This window comes from Sinocyclocheilus anshuiensis, unplaced genomic scaffold, assembly GCF_001515605.1.
Source record: "Sinocyclocheilus anshuiensis isolate Anshui unplaced genomic scaffold, SAMN03320099.WGS_v1.1 scaffold508, whole genome shotgun sequence".
NCBI classification, from domain to species: Eukaryota; Metazoa; Chordata; class Actinopteri; order Cypriniformes; family Cyprinidae; genus Sinocyclocheilus; species Sinocyclocheilus anshuiensis.
The window spans coordinates 1,600,697-1,619,710 of NW_015555744.1; the positions used below are offsets into that span (position 1 = coordinate 1,600,697).

Here is a 19,014-nt window from a genome sequence, read left to right on the forward strand (position 1 = left end):
CTCTCTCCCTACCGTTAAGTAACTTGTGCATTGTTTTACTTACTTGTTTTTACATATCCGACCGAACTACAAACTTTCCAGTGATGTCTGTGAGAAAGGTATATTCACTCGACAAGCTCGCGCATCTGCGCCGCCACGTGCTCAATCCACTCAGCGTGCTTTGTTTATCAGCTCGCGCACATCAGCTATAGGCTACAGGTGTTAATACTGAAAGTTTAAGGTTATATTCGTTGCATACATATACTTCGTAGTAGACATCCTTAACTCCATTCTGCTGTCTGTTGTTCTGTTGTCGGTGTTTCTTTGTCTGAATATGGCACTTATCACATGCTGTGTGGTATCGATGTTTGGTATCGGGGCATTTTAACGAGTATGAGTACAGGAGCTCAGTATCGGGCCGATACCGATACCAGTATCGGTATCGGTATCGGTGCATCCCTAACAAATACATGCTACTTTTTGACTTTCTATTCCTCAAATAATCCTGAAGAAATGTATAACACAAACAATTGAGCAGCTAAACTGTTTTGAAGATCGCTAGCATTAATAAGAAATGTCTCTTGAGCACCAGATGAGCATATTAGAATGATTTCTGAAGGATCACGTGACACTGAAGGCTAGAGTAAAGGCTGCTGAAAATTCAGCTTTGCCATCACAGGAATAAATTAAATTTTAAAATATATCTTAAAACGAAAAGAGTTATTTTAAATTGTAATAATTTAGATTTAGAATGTTTCACTTAGCAAGTGAACTGTCATGTGATGTCATGTGAGCAGTGTTTATAATGAGGGTCTGTGCAGAATAAGGCCGGTTTCACACTGCAAACAAGAGCGGTGCATGTTAACAAACTTTCAAGACTTTAAAACTTTTTGACCAACTTCTAAAAACAAATTTATAGTTGTCTTTGTAAAGAAATATGTAGGTTTGGAGCTGCTGCTGTGGTGCTGTACAAACGCTTCCAGTGTGAATACTTTGGCGAGCCTGCAGCTGCAGTGACAATGTATTTACGCTGACATGAAGCTAATGTGAAGCTCAAGCTTGCGGTGTGAAACAGGCATAAAAATGTATGGAATTTTAGTACACAAATATAACAATAAATCAAGACATTCATTCTATTCCACACACAAAACACAGTGGCACTCACTATTAAAGCAAGGAACTGCTAGCAAGTTGTCATCATGTGACACATGACTCAAAGGAAACAACGAACACAACAAGTGCAAATAATCTAGTAAATAATGTCAAAAAGCTTGGTGACCCTGTATAAAACATGGCATGAAAAACTAAAGTTGTGCAAAAATGTCTGTGTTAAAATAAAACACAGTTATCTTATATTGTACAGGGATGGTCTTGGTCTTGTGTTTATAGGAAACTAGAAACCTTCCTGTTTTTCATTTTGATGGATGTCATTCCGTAAACCCCTGAGCTTGTAAATCAATACTCCAATGTTTCAGTGCCGGATTCTGCTAATATCCATAGTGTTATACTGCAAGAGTCTGTCAGATACTCCAATAACGGCAGCCAGGGCTTAAGGGAGTTTTATGAATTACACATTATGTACTATACTTTACTGTCACTTTTATTAAATTTGTATTTGCTTTGTATTTTTAACGTTAGTTCTTCATAGAGAGCTACGCCTTGCCACACATAAAATGCTATGTAAATTTCCTGTATGAACACACTTCAGGCAGGATTAATTAATTTAATGGCTTTAATGCAAATTTATTGTCTTTCATTGTGCCAAGAACTCATAGGCCCTGCAATAAACAACATTTCTTTACAGAGAATGACCGTCAGTTAAAAATAAACTAGATTAAGCTTTCTCAAAAATGAAGTTGCCTGCTCATGTACTGCCGCACTCTCTTGTGGCAGCTCATTTATCTTCCTTAAATTTTCATCTCATGTAGCATTTTAATTTACGGTATCAAATTTAATTTTTGCAGCAGTGGTTGTTAATTGCCTAAATTAAATATTGTGCCCCATCCAAAGCATGCATTATACTTTTATCAACCCCGCTGGAAAGAATGTAAAAGAAGAGTGAAAAACAGATTGAAGGAATAATGCACGTGTTTTGGCAGGGTATAAATTTCCTGGCACAACAAGAATACTTTTCAACGCGTCTCTTTGTTCGTGGACGTCCCGGTTTTTACAGATATGCTAATAAATCAAAGCTTTGTAGGAAGCTTATGTGGATTCTCTTTAGCCCCTGTCATAGCTTTTGCAGTCACTACTAATGTAGTTTATGTATCAAATCATATATAAAGTTGCAAATAGGGCTGAAGAACAGGCAGTCAGTGTAAATGTAAACAAACTCTGTCAAAGATATTGGGTCCGTTCACTCTCACCGCACAATAACACTTATGAACACTAATAAACTCATACAGGAAGTGGCTCATTCTTTCCAATTGTCCCTTCTGCCAAAAACTGGATGTGATGTCAAGGCTGAACAGAGCTTTTGTAAACATTGTCCATGGCAGAGTGGACAGCCACTGAGGTGTTAAAACTGATTGTTTGGCCTGGCATTATGATTCTCTGTGGTGTTTTGTGTTTATTCTGTCTGCTCTGTGGTGATGCTGCCATCCAAACAGTAAATGAGTAAAGAAGCTTGGCTTTGTGTGTGTGTGGGTCAAACGCAGGACTGTCAGAAACAATGCAGAGCATCATCTTCCTGATAAAGTCACTGGCAACAGCTTGTTAGTTATGTAGCAGAGAACACATCCAAACACAATGATGAATAAAATCTCAGTAATTGGGTTGTTGCTGTCAAGATCAGAAATAATTTCTGACTAGAATCACTGAAGTAAACAAGAATAAGACATACTTTTGTTTGTTTCATTGGGTTATCCAAACAGTAAAATGTCATCACATAGCTGGGAATAATTTGTTATGTGAGTTTCTCTTTTGCTTTCTGAGCGTGTACTTACAGAAAATCCAAAAATCCTCAAGCTATCTGGATTGCAACTAGGGTCCAAAATCATACACTTAAAGCGCCAAATGAGAGTAAAACTTGGCTTTGGCAAGTGTATAAACAAAGTTCATTGCCAGTTGGCAGATCATTTTATTAGAAATGGCAACATTACTTGGTTTAAAACAAATAGTGTGCCCCTTGTGATGTAAGCAGTAGAATCAAAGCAGTACAAACAAACTGTAAAACCTTAGCCCCGACCCTCACCTCTTCTAACAACTTTTGTTGATCTAGAACAAAGGCGTTTTTCTTCAGAAAACCATGTTATGACAAATGTATAGGATATTCTTCATGAAGCTTCTAAAACAGCAATAAGAACAAAATTCTGTGTTTTTGTAGCATTTTCATGTCACTGAAAGATGGAAACAGTAGTGTTGCAAGTGAATGAAATTTGAATGGAAAATATAAATAATGTATAACAATATAATGAAAATATAACCATATCTATACTATAGATTTTTTTCTCACGATTCTTGATGAATATCAAAAGAACAGCATTTATTGTAAAGTGAAATCTTTTGTCATGGAGTACAAGTGTTTAATGTCACATTTGATTCATTTAATGCATACTTTTGAATGGTAGTGTATGTATATTTAAAATAAAATAATACAAATTACAGTTTAGTGGCCAGTAAGAAACATTTATGACTTGTACATTTTCTCAATTTCTCCAGCATTTGTTAGCAATAACTTTGGACCCCGATTCCAATAAACATGCACAGAGAGTGTAATGGAAATATGGAGGAAAAAAGTCTCCTGCAGTTTGCAGTGAATCTCTCCCCCAATATTTAGGGGTATGTCCCAGAGAGCACCGAATCTTGGCCATTGCCTAAAGTTTTATATAGCAATCTACAGAATTTACCATCTTGTACCTGGTTGCCAAACTTCTGCAGACTTACCAAACACACCTCCCCAGCATATTTTGCTATTGCGTTCGAATCTGAAGTCTTAAAGGGGTCATGGACTGCCTTTGTTTTTTTATTTTGTACTGTTCTCTGAGGTCCACTTTTATAATGTTATCAAGATTTTTTACATTTTGAATAAAAACATTACTGTCGGATCCAATATAGTCGGCACAGCATTTTAGTTTCAATCTTTTTGAAAATCCTGTGTCGAATTGTGCCTTGTTTGTAAAGGAATCTGCGGCAAAATGAAGTGAACAAAGGACCAAGTTCTACTGTCGCGGTCTGGAACTTCTTTAAAAATAAAATTCATCCACTCTTTCCTAACGTTATGATCAGAAGGAAGGCGATGCAAAGACTGTGTTTTTCCACAACTTGGCACTGCACTGAGTCTTGTTGTCTTCGGAGCCATCTTTATCGTTTGCTTCTCTCGTTATTTACGATACATGTGCGAATTGGTGGGCGGGGCTAAACAGGCAGCGATGTAGAAGCAGGCGTTGATCTTCTTCTGCGAAGGCAGTATTTAGCCACAGTATTACATCATAAACAGCACATTCCACAAGCTGTTATTTTAGCAGACTGGCTTCAGTATAAGCTGTTTTTAGACTAGCAAGAAAGTTTTGAGTTCTGAAACTTACAGGATGTTTTTATAGGACAATGACCTCATATGTCAAAAGATCAGGGAAATTTAGATTTCTCAGTTCATGACCCTTTTAAATATATAAAATATAAAATAAATTATGTTTTAAATCATTATTCCATTCTAATTCTTGTTCTGCTTTGTTTCTGCAGAGGTGACACCTAGTCCAGTGAAAACACCCTCCTCAGAAACCTCACCTATGAGCTCGACCCGTCAGCACCGGGATTCTGATCGCTACTGTCAGCTGTGCAATGCTTGGTTCAACAATCCTGGAATGGCACAGCAACACTACGATGGCAAGAAGCACAAGAAAAATGCAGCACGCGCAGATCTACTGGAACAACTAGGGAAGACTTTAGACATGGGAGAGATGAAAGGTACAGACTTAAACTCTCTGTTAATGGCTGTTTATGGCTGCATGATTAATTTGGCTGTTAGTTCATTAGATGATGAAGCACTGAACTGAATGATAAAAGATTTGTATTGCTTTACTGTCCTGCAGGTCTTTGATGGAAATGAGAATGTTGATTATATTGGCCAGTGCAACTGCCTAGAAATGACTTGGTTATGCAAAATTACATACTGTGTCATATAATTAAGTTTGAAATGACTAGGTGTGATGCCATTAAATGATAATTGAGGTTTACAGAGAAATGGTTTGAATACAGTAAATGCAATTATGTTCCCAATGGTTTTTCATAAAAACATTTCAATATTTTACATTAGTAATTTATGTTTTTACTGAAACAACCAACCCAAGAAGTATTTACAATGGAGTCCAAAAGTCTGAGACCATTCTTTAAAATGGATCTATTTTACATTTTTCTTATTAAATATATAAAATCATTACAAATTATATTATCAGCATAACAATTGGAATGAAAAGTAGCACTCAGGCTCTTTGAGTGTCACTTGATCAGTTTTCATCAAACAACGTGTTTTTGTTTGTTTGTTTTAAAAGCCAATAAACTGTTTTTGGCTTCAGGTTTTTTTTTTTTTTTTACTTGTCTATCATGCAGCACAGATATGTCACAAATCTCAGCTCCTTTTCCTTTGATGCTGTGATGTCTTCAAAAGTAACTGCATTGAAAAAGGAATTCAGAGTTGTGTGAATTTTTATATGACCTCTTTGTTACTCAAGGTATGAGAGCTCAATGGCAAACTGAGGTCACAAGGATTGACCTATGTTGTTCATGTTATATTTCACTGTGTTTTTTTATTGAAGGCTATTCCCAGCTCAGAGCGGTAGTTGGTGCCATGGGGCTCACTTCCTCGATAGATTAATGAAAGTGCTCACATAATACAATAAAACTTCTCAATGTGTCTTTTACTTCCCTTGCCTCTTCTCCAGCCTGGGCTCCAAGAGAATAAAAGCAATAGGTTTGTGCATCCAGAGACTTCAATACAGACTATTCATTTCTGAGGGATGAAGAGTGTGCTCTCCCATTGTCTCGTGGCTCACATTATGTCAATAACAATTACAAATAAATTTTCTCTCAAGTGAGAGGGAAAGAGACCAGGCCAGCAGTCATTGCTGCGAGGGCTTCCACCTCCTAGCAGAACTATTAAGTAACATGGGATGTTTCAACTCATTAGAGCTAAAGGGACTCAATGCGGTACAGATCAAAGCTTCAGAGAGATTGGCGCTGTGAGACTGAGATGAGCACTGAGCTGAGGCTGGGTTTAGTTTGTTTGGACTGAAGGTTATCCCAAGCTTAGAGTGATGGATGGTGAATGCAGAGCAGCCTTGTTAATGGAAGACACACTGAAGACCTGGCCAGGCTCATAGTGACTATTACTCTGTCAGCACAAGATTAAAATGGAAAACAATTAGGCTGAGTGCCGAATGAGAAAATAAACTGGAGATTTTTACTTCACTCGAGGATAGAAGTTATCTACATTTCCCACAACAGAGTTATGAATTACTTGAAGATTTTGTCAAACATCCTGCTTCACATTAAAGCTCAGAGTTTAAAGTAACACTTTAAAGTAGGGGAGATCGTCTCTAGGTTACGTATGTGACCATGGTTCCCGGAGGGAACGAGACGCTGCGTCGAAATCGCTTTGGGAACGCCCCTGCGTGACCGCGTTCTGAAGCACGTGTCAGATCAGTCCAATGGAGTAGCGAGACGTCACGAGCGGGGTGACGTAAGCACCAGAAAGTATAAAAGCGCATCCGGCAGAGCGCAAACCAGCTTCGATGAAGTAGCGCCTGGAGGGATGCAGGGAGTATGGCAAAGAGACGCAGCGTCTCGTTCCCTCGGGGAACCATGGTTACATACGTAACCTAGAGACGTTCCCCTTTAGGAACTCGAGCTGCGTCGAAATCGCTTTGGGAACGAGAATACCCACTTCGCCGGAGATCCTTTCTTTGGTGGACTAAAACAAACAAAAAGCTGATCTGCCTTACGCCACGGGGCAGCTTTGTGTGCGTAAGCGTCCAGTGCTCGAACTGGACAGAGCAGATTAAGCCTTTCTTGGCCTACTTCCTGGAACGGAGGAGGACAGAATGCCTGAAGTACTATGGGCCCTGGTGAAGAAGTGGGCACCTTAGGGCCCTCGGGTAAAGGAATGCCCTAACCATGCCTGGAGCAAATTCCAGGCACGAAACAAAGTGCCTGAAGATCCCCGATCCTTTTTAGTGAGGAAATAGCGAGGAGAATGATGGTCTTGAGCGTGAGCAACTTGACCGAAACTTCTTCTATGGGTTCAAAGGGGGCATTGCATAAGCCCTCCAGAACCACAGCCAGGTCCCATGAGGGCACCTTAGTGCGCTGTACCGGCCTCAGCCTCAGGGTGCCACGGAGGAAACGAGTGACAAGTGGGTGTCTTCCCAATGATTGACCACCCAGAAGGGCGTGGTAAGCAGCTAAGGCCGCCACGTATACCTTCAGAGTGGAGGGAGATAACCCTGCGGAGAATCGCTCCTGCAGAAACTCCAGAACTGTACCAATTGGGCAGTTGACTGGGTCCTGCAGTCGCTGTCCGCACCATGAAGCGAAAAGTTTCCACTTCAAGGCGTACTGTTTCCTAGTGGCGGGAGCTCTGGACTGGAGTATAGTCTCAACAACCTCAGTTGAGAGACCAGATGCTAGGAGCTGTGCCCCCTCAGGGGCCATGCCCACAGCTTCCATAACTCCGGGCGGGGGTGAAGAATGGCGCCCCCCGCCTGAGAGAGGAGGTCCCTCGCCAGCTTGTACAAGGGGCGCGAACGCAGACCCCCCTGCCGATTGATGTAGAAGACCACCGATGTGTTGTCTGTGCGGACAAGCACGTGATGCCCCCTTAGGTCTGGAAGGAAGTGTGTCAGAGCTCGAAACACGGCCAGCATTTCCAGGCAGTTGATGTGCCAAAAGAGATGATGGCCTTCCCACAGACCCTGGGCAGAGCGGCCACCCATGACCACTCCCCAGCCCGTGAGAGAGGCATCCATCGTTAGCGTTACGCGACGACAAGGATCCCCTAACATCGGGCCTTGAACCCGGAACCAACGTTTCTTCCACATGTCTAAGGCACGTAAGCATCGCCGCGTGACCTTGATCATGCGAAGCGGATTCCCGCGGTCACGCAGGGGCGTTCCCTAAGCGATTTCGACGCAGCTCGAGTTCCTGAAGGGGAACACTGTTTTTGGTACACTTTTCCCCTCTAACTGTAAAACAAAACAATTGTGGTTTTAAACCACTCTTTATGTTCAGAACATGACAAACACTAAACGTTTTTGAATTCTTTACACTTTTCCAGTCATTTTTCCTTAAAATAATAAATATCTTAATAGAAAAAAGCTTGTGCAGAAATGCAGTACAGCTGAAATCACAGCACAGGCATTCTCTTTTTCTTACGTGTATTTGATTTCTTCAGACGACAGCTTGATTATACAGTGGTGGCCAAAATTATTAGAACACTAGTATTGTCACCAGCTAAAAATGGTTTTAGGTGAGTTATTTCTATATTTTGCTGTAGTGTGTCAGTAGGAAATATCAGTTGACATTTCCAAACATTAATTTTGCCATTAATTGTAATAATCCAGTGAGATTTTTGTTTGCACAAGGAGTCTGACAACAGCTAGTGCTCCACACAGAGATCTGATCGGATCATCATCAGTCTGTCTGGAATGACATGAAGAAACAGAACAAACCGAGACAGACTAAATCCAGAAGAACTGTGGCAACATCTCCAAGATGCTCCAAGAAACCTACCTGCAAAGCTACAGTACTGTTAAAGGTTTTAGGCACTTGTGTAAAAAGGCTGTAAAATGAGGATGCTGTCAAAAATAATGTCATAAATAGATTTTCTTTATCAATTAACTTCTATTAACTAAATTAAATCAACATTTGGTGTGACCATCCTTTGTGTTTAAAGCAGCTTTTGCTCTAGGTGCACTTGCGCATAGTTTTTCAGGTAGCTTTGCAGGTAGGTCTCTCGAAGCATCTTGGAGACATTGCCAAAGTTCTTCTGGATTTAGTCTGTCTCAGTTTGTTCTGTTTCTTCATGTCATTCCAGACAGACTGGATGATGATAAGATCAGATCTCTGTGTGGAGCACTGGCTGGTTATGTAGTCTTAATGGGCCGCGTTTCAGTCACTATTTCATATTCATCTCATTACCTGACAACAGAAATGGTAAAACATATAAATAAAAACTGTTTTATTTATTTGGCTGCATTAAAATAAAGTGTGTGAGCACAGAGAGGCAAAAAAATGTAAATGGCAATACGACGTAATGATGTAGTGAATATGCTAATTAGCATATGACATCATCTAGTGACATTTAGCAACTTTTTTAAGCTGGCTTTAGCTACTTTCCATTGAAAGAAGTTGGCAACACTGGTTGCGCAGCACAAATGAGTAGCTCTGTTTCATTCCACTTTTGGCGCATAAACATCGACCATTTATGGAACTCTTGTTATCGTTTTATCGAGGAAAATTATTTCGCGATAATTATCGTTACCATATTATCGCCCAGCCCTAATTGTCCACCGTGACTTACAACTTCTTTCAGTTTAAATTGGTGCAAGGTGTTACAGTTATCCCTGGCCTCCCCTATATATCCATGTTCAGTTTGCATTCACTACCGCACACTGTGATTTCAATATCAGGAAGACCTGGACCAAAATGGACCTGTAGAAATAGCCAGTCAGTATACTGCACCGCAGCTGAGCTTTCACGCACATTTCCTCTTCACTGGGTTAAGGAGGGAAAAATGGATGGGCCAACCATCTCTGCAATTTTCCCCTCGGCTGCCCGTTCTCACTGTCTGCCCTGCAAGGCCTCTCACTAAAGTCACCTAGTCATTACTCCAGCCAGGAAATGTCAGCACAGTACTACGTTCTGTAGTACGCCTCTCATGGCTTCTCTCCAACGTGATTATCAATTAGTAATGATGTGGCAAATCACCCTAACGGCCAGAGCAAGAGAGAGAGAGAGAGAGAGAGAGAGAGAGAGAGAGAGAAAGAGTTTGTGAGAGAGGGAAATGTTGCAGGAGAACTTGCTGTCTAATTCATCGGGCTGGGAGCTGTTGGTGGCAGGCTCATCTTTCACTCAAAGCGTTAGCACCTACAACACTTGCCTCTGTCTCTCTTTCAGTATCCATCCCATGTTTTTTCTCCTTCTCTCTGCTCGGCTTAGATTTTTCTGCATATTTCTCTGTTTGCATATATCTGTCCTGGGCATCCTTTGAGTGTTGTCTGATGTTCAGAGCATCAGAGAGGGAGGCAGCAGTCACACTTTGAAGACTGCAACATCATGAAATATTCATAGCTTTTCTGTTGAGCACTATGTCTGCATGCTTTCTCATGAATGTGTGTGTGTGTGTGTGTGTGTGTGTGTGTGTGTGTGTCTGTGAGTGCATGGCACGTTTTCTTCTCCTACTGCTTTGAATTGCAGCACCTTTTTATTTATACAAAGGGAGGGCTAACTGTTACTTCTGTGTTCTGTAGATTTTTTGGGAGGGTAAACATCAAGGGGTTATCCTACATTTTTCTACATTGTTGAAAAAGGGCCACTATCCAGGTGATACCAGTTGAACGTTACAATTTTTTACACACCCATGAACTCAAACTGTATGCAGTTATTGGTGATGTACCGACAGAGAATGTTGGAGGTCGTCTTTTCTTCACAACTATCATGATGTATCATGATGCTAAATATATAAGGACAAAAATACATAATCATTTAATACGTGATATTTAAACATTTCCATCAGTTATTGATCAAAATAAATTTATTTCAGTCAGATGGGTGAAATAAGTTGAAAGTTGTTATATACAATTATTTTACAGTATGATTAACGTATCTATGTATATACATATTCATCATTCATGATATACATAATTATTATTATTATTATTATTATTAATTTGTAATTATAATTGACACCTTTTTGGAGGTCATCTTCGTAACTACCATGATGTACTGATCAGATGTTATTTAAATGTATATATATATAATATTTTTTTATTTTACTATTGCACAGGGGTTTTCTCTCCTTTTATCTCCTCTTTATATTTATTTCATCTTTTGTGGCTTTTTAGGACTCTGTGCAGTAATAGGTGTCTAAAGCCTGTCAAATTTTAGTTTTTCAGCAGTGAACTGAAGAGTAGACCTAATTTTATCTCATTTTTGTCTCTTTTCTCTTCACTCGCACTCGTTTTACATTTACATTTAGTCATTTAGCAGATGCTTTTATCCAAAGCGACTTACAAATGATGACAATAGAAGCAATCGAAACCAACAAAAGAGCAATAATATGCAAGTGCTATGACAAGTCTCGGTTAACCTAATGCAGTACATGTATATTTATATATACTGTATGTATATAAATAAATGTAATGTTAAATAAATGTAATGTTTTCCTCATGTACGAGTGTGTAGTTGCTATTTTCACCCTCACATTCATCCAACCCATCCTTTTAACACTTAACACTGCACACTGAACAAAAACTCAACTCATTAGAGGGCCAATCCATAGTCATTTTGAAGAAGAGCAGCAAATGGGGATTATTTTCCTCTTTCCCAGCACTCCGTGGAGGAAGTGGAGGAAGCCCTTGTGATTTGATCTGACATTGCAATGTGTTCTGTTGGAATTATACATAGTGGCCTTTTTAACATTCTGTCTCACACAGCTATCATGTAGCTATCAGCTATCACAACATTTCATGTTTTCAAAACTACAAAAAATGGTTTTAATTCAATTTATGTACTCTTTTTACTAATACAAAACCTTCCAAAGAATAACATCAGAATGAGGTTTGCATCATATTTTCAATAAAACCGCATGATAACTTGCTTTTAATCATGGTCTCATACAGTTCTTTTATAACTGGCATATATTTAGCAATGCAGTGACCAGAATGTATGTTGAAAACTGGACTTTAGTTAATGCTTTGGTTTGCCTTTGAGGAAAAGAGCTTAAATTTCAAACACTTTATCAATCAGGTCTGCTTAGCTGTCCTCATTTTAACAGAGAATACTGATATAAATTCAAGAAAGATTTCAGAAGTGATTATGGCTCTTTTCTCTGAGTTTTTTTTTTTTTTTTAGTGTCATCACCAAGCCAATCAGGGGACGCCTGTGACAAATTCAATCTATCCAAACACAGTCCTGCTGGTTAATTGGAAAGACAAGTTTGGAGATATAATTTGGCTCGTCTGGTAATCAGCATCTTCACTCCGAAGGACTGTGCAATTACATTCTTCCTGCCTAGTGCCTCAGTGTACAAGCCATTAGTTTTACGTGCCACCCTTAAACCGATCAAGGAGTGTTGGTGGTTGTTGCGATTTCATTCCAAGGTGACATGTTATCTGTATTCTCTTAGGCTTTGTTGAAATTATATTTTATTGTATTGGTAAGACATTAGCTCTTGTTTCTAAAATGATTTTGGGAAGACCAAAAAAGCATTACTTTATTTTTGTAGCTTCTATGTCCTGGAAAAAGATCTAATTTAAGACATCTTGCACCAACAATTGTCAGAATTTATTTAAAGGATAGTTCACCCCAAAAATAAAATTCTGTCATCATTAACTCATCCTTATGCTGCACTTTCTTCTGTAAAATACAAAAGAAAATATTCTGAGGAATGTTTTAACAGTCTTTACACTCGGTATCTTTACACAGCTGGTACAACAGCTGTCACTAAGATGGTATCCTTTCAAAATATGTACACTTTATAAGTTACTACTATGCTACATTTAGGGGTCTGTTTGTTTTTTGCAGAAAAAAGAAAGCCATACATGTAAATGGTGGCCAGATTTTCATTTTGGGTAAACTGTATAAGGTTCTTTTATCACATAATTGAGGTACTGTAATTATTAGTATGTGAATGTAATCAGGATATGCTAAATTCATTTTGTTGTATTATATGTGCACTGCTAAATACGGGCACTAGCCATGGGCTTTTTCAGTTTGATATGGTTGATATATTTTCTTCTGGAGCAGAAGTGGATCAGTGTTTGCTGAATTACCCACCATTTAGATGCCATCTGCGTGTCACTGTACCAATATGGGCATATTTTTCTCATTCATTGTTGTTTAGCATATTTTTGCTCATGTTTGAATTCACACAGCAGAGCTGATGACAAATTGAGGCAGAAACATTGTCTATTTACTGTGCAAACATGCTGATTCAAGCCTGTCCGACAGGTTAGTGGCTGATAATGCGCTGAATATGACAGGATGTTGGTGAGTGTTTCATGGTATCTTATGTGATTATTGATGGCAAAATGAATTGACTCTTAGAATATAATGATTAGTGACTAATAGTCTAACTATTATTCCAACTAGTTTAAGTTGGATAAACTGAAGGATCGACAGATGGGAATCTCAGTAAGTGAGTATGTCCCAGGGCATGTCCCAGATCAGTGGTGTTATGATCCCTGACGATACCAGAAGCCTAAGGTGATAATATCCCTGAAGGCATCATTAAACTTTATTGTGCTCTGAGAATTCTGGAAGCTGTTTGTTCCATTCCATCTACTTCACATTTTTATTCTGAATATCACTCTCAGCCAAATGGTCAAAATGTAATTCCTAATGTATAGAAAAATGATTTCCTTGAAAATTCTACATTTCTATTTAAGTGAGTGAGAAATAATATACAGCATATATATATAGCAAAGAGGCAACATTCAATCTCATTTTTTCTACTTGTGGTTCCTCTATTTCCATTCGGAGGATATTCTGTGCTAATGGTAATAAATCTGAGGCAAGGGTGACACAGATGAGAGAGACTTCATAGGAGCTGCGCACTGGTCGACTCTTCATTGCTCATGTGTTCTGTGGGCAGCGCGACAAGCGGAACGGATGGCTAACATTGATGGATGCCTGGGCGGTGCTCCATTATTTCACCTTTTCAAAAAGCATTTGAGAGGCGGCCTGTCAAAAGGCCAGCTGGGAGTCACCACAAGCTACACGGCTCTGCCACATCCTCTTAATGTCAGTACCCAAGAGTGTGTGTGTGTGGGGAATAAAGCAAGTGGGTGTATCTATCCCACCAATAAAATATACCAGCTAAATTAAACAGTTGATGATATGGTCAGCTGAATCGGTACCCACAAAACTCAGCAGACTTTTTATGTAGAATTATGCAGAAATTTCTGCCTAAAAAAATCAGTGCCGAAAACACAATAAAAAATATGCAAATTCCTTCTGGGCCTTCAGCCTGAGACAAACCATGGGCACATTGTACAAATGTTAAAACTGCTGAAGTCAAAAAATATTTTGTTTATGACCATGTATCTAGGAGCTTTAAAAAGTTGTGGAGAGAAATTACATTTTTTGCTGTGCTTTTCAGTTTCACTGTTGCTGATATGATTCGCAAGTTTTAAAAACTCCTGCTGGCTGCCCAGTGGCAGAAATAATCAGACTCTTGGGTATAACACAGATAGACACAAGGAAGACTGTTCCTGGTCTGTCAGTGTCAGGTTTTTTTTATTATTATTTGCCAACCTGCTGTAATACATAGCAAGTGCATATCAACAGAGGCAGAAAACTCTAGATGAATGAGAATGAGTAAAATTAAGCATGATGATGAATCAACAGTACGACATGAATTTCATCGTGCCCTTCTCCTGCAAATGTTGTTTATGGGTTTAACTCAATTTGGAGAGGAGGAGATTGCAAAGGCCATTTTTCAGCTGCAATATCATTAGTGCAACATGACAGCAATTACACGGTACGCTTAATCCATAACGGGGGCGCAGGCGGCAAACAGCACTGATAGCCAAAGTGCTGCTGTGTCACGTTAGTAACAAGCTTTTTGCTGTCCAGAGTCAACACACAAATACAGTAGGTAGAGGAAAGTAACTAACTGTAAGTAGTGATGCTACTAACTTAATAAAAGGGGGGGGGTTGTAGTGTGAATACTTTTTCCAACGGGTAGAAGTTGTTATATATAACAGAACGTTATATTTACTGTATTTTTGTCTAGTTTTATTTTATAGAAGAGCAAGCTGAGGCTGTGATCAGACTAGGGATGTAACGGTATGAAAATTTCTTATCACGGTTATAGTGACCAAAATGATCACGGTTATCAGTATTATCACGGTATACTGAATGTAAATATGAGTCTCTGTAAATCCTCTCGCTGACAGCAGGTGGCGCTTATGGAAAAGCTGTTTCCCGTAAACTCCGTGGACAAAGCAGTATTGCGATTAAGAACACTTCCTTTAGGTATTACATGGAGCGAAGATGAAAACAAAATGCTATAGAATCGTTTCTGAAAACTTTCAGAGGTACATTCATATAATTAATTCATTCATATTTTCATTTGTACAATTCCCTTAGCACTCTTTTAAAACCTCCCAGCTTTTCCACCCTGTTTTCACTCAAAACGAAACTACTCTACTGCTGTGCGCACATGAGACTGTTACTTAAAACTGTGCTTTATGCTGGACAGTATTTATTTATCGCGAGTTGTTCAAATCGCGGTAATCTAATATGGTTTTAATGATAATTAAAAGATGAAACGGTAATACCAACCGTGGGGAATTTTATCATGATTTATCGTCAAACCGGTAATCGTTACATCCCTAGATCAGACATGCTCTGTCTTTTTTGTCATATATAATAAATACGCTTGTTTATGTAAATAAACAATTCAACAAATAAATTCGATTTTGAGGTAGTATTTTTTGAATAAGTAATATAAATTAGCTTTCTTGGTTGTTTAGAAACTAACTTAAGCATACGTTCAATTTAATGTTAAAAGTATCATCTGACTGTTTATAAACTACTTAAAATTCTGAGTAGCTTTAAAGTTTTAAAGTGGCTTCCCCACTGAATAATAATATGAAGTGTTATTTAGTTTGGGCCAAATTTCACTCTTCTTATATTTCTTCATGGCTGCACAAGAGCGTCACAGTTCGTGGCTTCCCCTCTCTTGCCCTTACGGGTGCAACAACATCAGTATCCCAAGCTGGATTACAAGCCACATGGCCTTCTTAAATATTTATAATGTCACTTGACACACACACACACACACACACACACACACACACACACACACACAATTTATGGAATATGTGTTTTTGTATTTTTGTTTAATAGCAATAAAATAAAAAAAATTAAGCTAAATTAAACATTTTTTAAATTAATAAAATTAAATATTTTGTAAATAAGTAAAATAGCAAAATTAAACCTTGTGTAAAATTTCACATGACAATATTGATGCAGTATTTAAAGTATTTAAAGCTTCTGAAACTCATTACCAAACTTTTTTTACTCTAATATAATGAAGCAAATTTCTAACCATTAGGCCACAACTACCCCCGTATTTCTAGTTAATTGAAATATGACAACGAGTTTTCTCATATAACAGTAACTGATTTTAGTGGAACTAGACATCAAGTACATTGTGTGTTTCTTTTCCAATCGATATCTGTCAATGAAAGTGACATACTGTATTGCAATTGCAACTCATACTAGGTGATGAGGATAATAATACAAACGGAGCTCAATAGTTTAGTTTACTAAACAGATTTCCTAGAAGTGGTGGTAGGTTCCAGGGCATTTTTGAATGTTCCTAGATTTTTGGACTGTTCTTCTTTAATTTATCCCTAAAGTGGAGTTTTTGTCCCCTTTGATATACTACCTCTTATGCTTGCTCACAGTCGTCCAGTCATGTGAATTGGCAGTCCGACTGTTTGTTCGGAATTTACCCCTTCTTTCAACACTCTGCTCCAAGCGTGTTTGAAGCAATTACTCCATAATTTTGGTGCTGACCCCAGTTCCTCTGTTTACACACACAATGCGGGTCATTAGCTGTGCAAACATTAGGAGCACATCCAAAATTGAGATTTTAGTGAGCACTGAGACTAGACTCTCAGTCAGCTCTCCATCACTTATTAAAAATCCTTCTCCATTGCTCCTCACTAGACAAAATCCACTGCTCTTTAACTCTGAGCCCTGTAAAAAAAAATAAATAAAAAAAGTGCAGCCCGACTCCATCATAGCTGTCAGATGTCCAGCCCTTTTATCACCTGCTGCCATCATATTGGATGTCTTCCCTGTCATGTGGTCCAGTAGCATATGTTTTGGGGGTGTACTGTTCTGCACTCTGCCTGCTGATCCTTATCCAGGTGGTTTGTTTTGAGTGGACCACCTCAACAAGTTGACTGATTGATATACAAATACATACTGTCACACAAACATATAACCAAACACACAGAGCACGCTGACATGCTGCATATAATATGGGGCCCTATGATTTCTGCAACGCAGGATTTGGCAAAATTTGGATAAGTGTTGTACACTTAAATCATGATATGGACTAATATCTGTTAATATTAATCAGCGAAAAGACATGTATGTTCTGTTTCGTCTACTACACATTTGTGCTGTTTTCATCAAAGACACTCCACATGAACTTCATCTCTGGAGCGGCTTTGAGAGTTCACTTCACAAGCATTTCATTTGATAAAAACAATCATCAGATATACGCAGAAACTCAATAATAGTATACACACACATGCACAATGAGGAAATTCAGTTTGCACCCTTTTGTGGGGGGGATGGTGAAACAAATGACCCTCTCGTGTTAAGAGTATCGATAAGTCTGCAGATCAATAGATACACTCCACATCTCCTCAGACAGACTAAATCAACCCTCCTGCCTTTTCCTTTCTTCATTCAGCCAAATATGTTTCTCCTGCCAAAATGAGAACAACCTTATATTCAGTAATTCAGTTCAGCTCTAAGGGATGTATGCATTATCTACACTTTATTAGAGTATTTTAATTTGGGGAGACACTTTTTTCTTTCTCTTATTTGAGGGCATTCATTGCTGATGAATGTGGTATCTCCATCTATGATTATGACATGATGGAGGGGGTAACAGTGAACTGTTGTCTGATATGTTGTCTGATGTGCTCTGTATACTGTATGCAGCAACTCTGTGTCACACACACACACAAAAAAATGTGTTTTGTGTGAAACACACTGGACAGTTTGACATCTGAATGTTTCTAAGTTAACATCCTAATCTTGAGCCACCAGAAAACACACATTTATTTATATATATATAAATGTATTTACTTATAGTAAAGTTAAAGTATCAAGATAAAAAAAATCTTACATTTACTGTATTTGATCAAAAATAAAATAAAAGCAATAATATTGTGAAATATTACAATTTAAACTGATTTGAATGTTTTAAAATATAATTTATTCCTGTGATGTGAAAGCTGAATTTTTAGCAGCCATTACTCCTGTCTTCAGTGTCACATGATTCTTCAGAAATCATTCTTATATGCTGATTTAGTGCTTTAATTTTGTTATTATTTAAAAAAAAGGATTGTTTGATAGAGTTCAAAAGAATAGCATTAATTTAGAATTAGTAAAAAATTATATTGTTATGAAAGAGTCTGTCACTTTTGATCAATGTAATGCATCCTTGCTGAATGAAAGTAGGCTATTTCCTTTTCAAAACATAAGGTGTGAGAACCCAGAAATTAATAGATGTATTAGTATGACCATGAAGCATTTTATAGTATCATTAAAGCAAATATAAAGCATGCATAATATGATTTAGTTTAATGTTGCTTTATTCTTTAGGCATCCTGAGGAAAATGGCTTTTCCATAGCCTTTGTTGGATGAAGGTTCAAAAAACACATTATTTTCCACATACTGTACATCATTGCTTCTCCTCTATGCCCCGCCTTTCTGAAACGCGTCAATTTTTACAAAGCTCATCGGTCTGAAAAGCGAGGTGTGCTCTGATTGGCCAGCTATCCAGTGCATTTTGATTGGCCGAATACCTCAAGCGTGTGACGGAAATGTTACGCCTCTTACCATATTGTGATGCCCTGTCTGGCCAGAGCGACGATTCAAAAACATGAAAACCCATTACATTGTAACACTTCAAAGAGAAAGGAAAAATTGAAATCGCATCAAAGGGGTCTTTAAGTTGTGTTGTTAAGTTTAGGTATGGGGTTAATTAAGGATGTAAAACATGGTCATGTAGAATAAGGCATTAATATGTGTTTTATAAGTACTAATAAACAGCCAATATCCTA

General features: G+C 38.4%; 1 protein-coding gene across 2 annotated transcripts in view; it reads left to right on the top strand.

Moving 5' to 3' along the window:
• LOC107673374 (zinc finger matrin-type protein 4-like) overlaps positions 1 to 5,801 on the top strand; it is a 62,443-nt gene extending 56,642 nt beyond the window's left edge. The window contains exons 5-6 of one of the 2 annotated variants that reach the window (XM_016466927.1): positions 4,660 to 4,884; positions 5,733 to 5,801. In XM_016466927.1, coding sequence (XP_016322413.1) covers positions 4,660 to 4,884; positions 5,733 to 5,791 — 284 coding nt within the window. In that variant the 3' untranslated portion in view covers positions 5,792 to 5,801. Of the gene's footprint in view, positions 1 to 4,659; positions 5,171 to 5,732 lie in introns of those variants that run through there. The other variant, XM_016466926.1, reaches the window with a different exon arrangement.
• Positions 5,802 to 19,014: the final 13,213 nt, after the last annotated feature.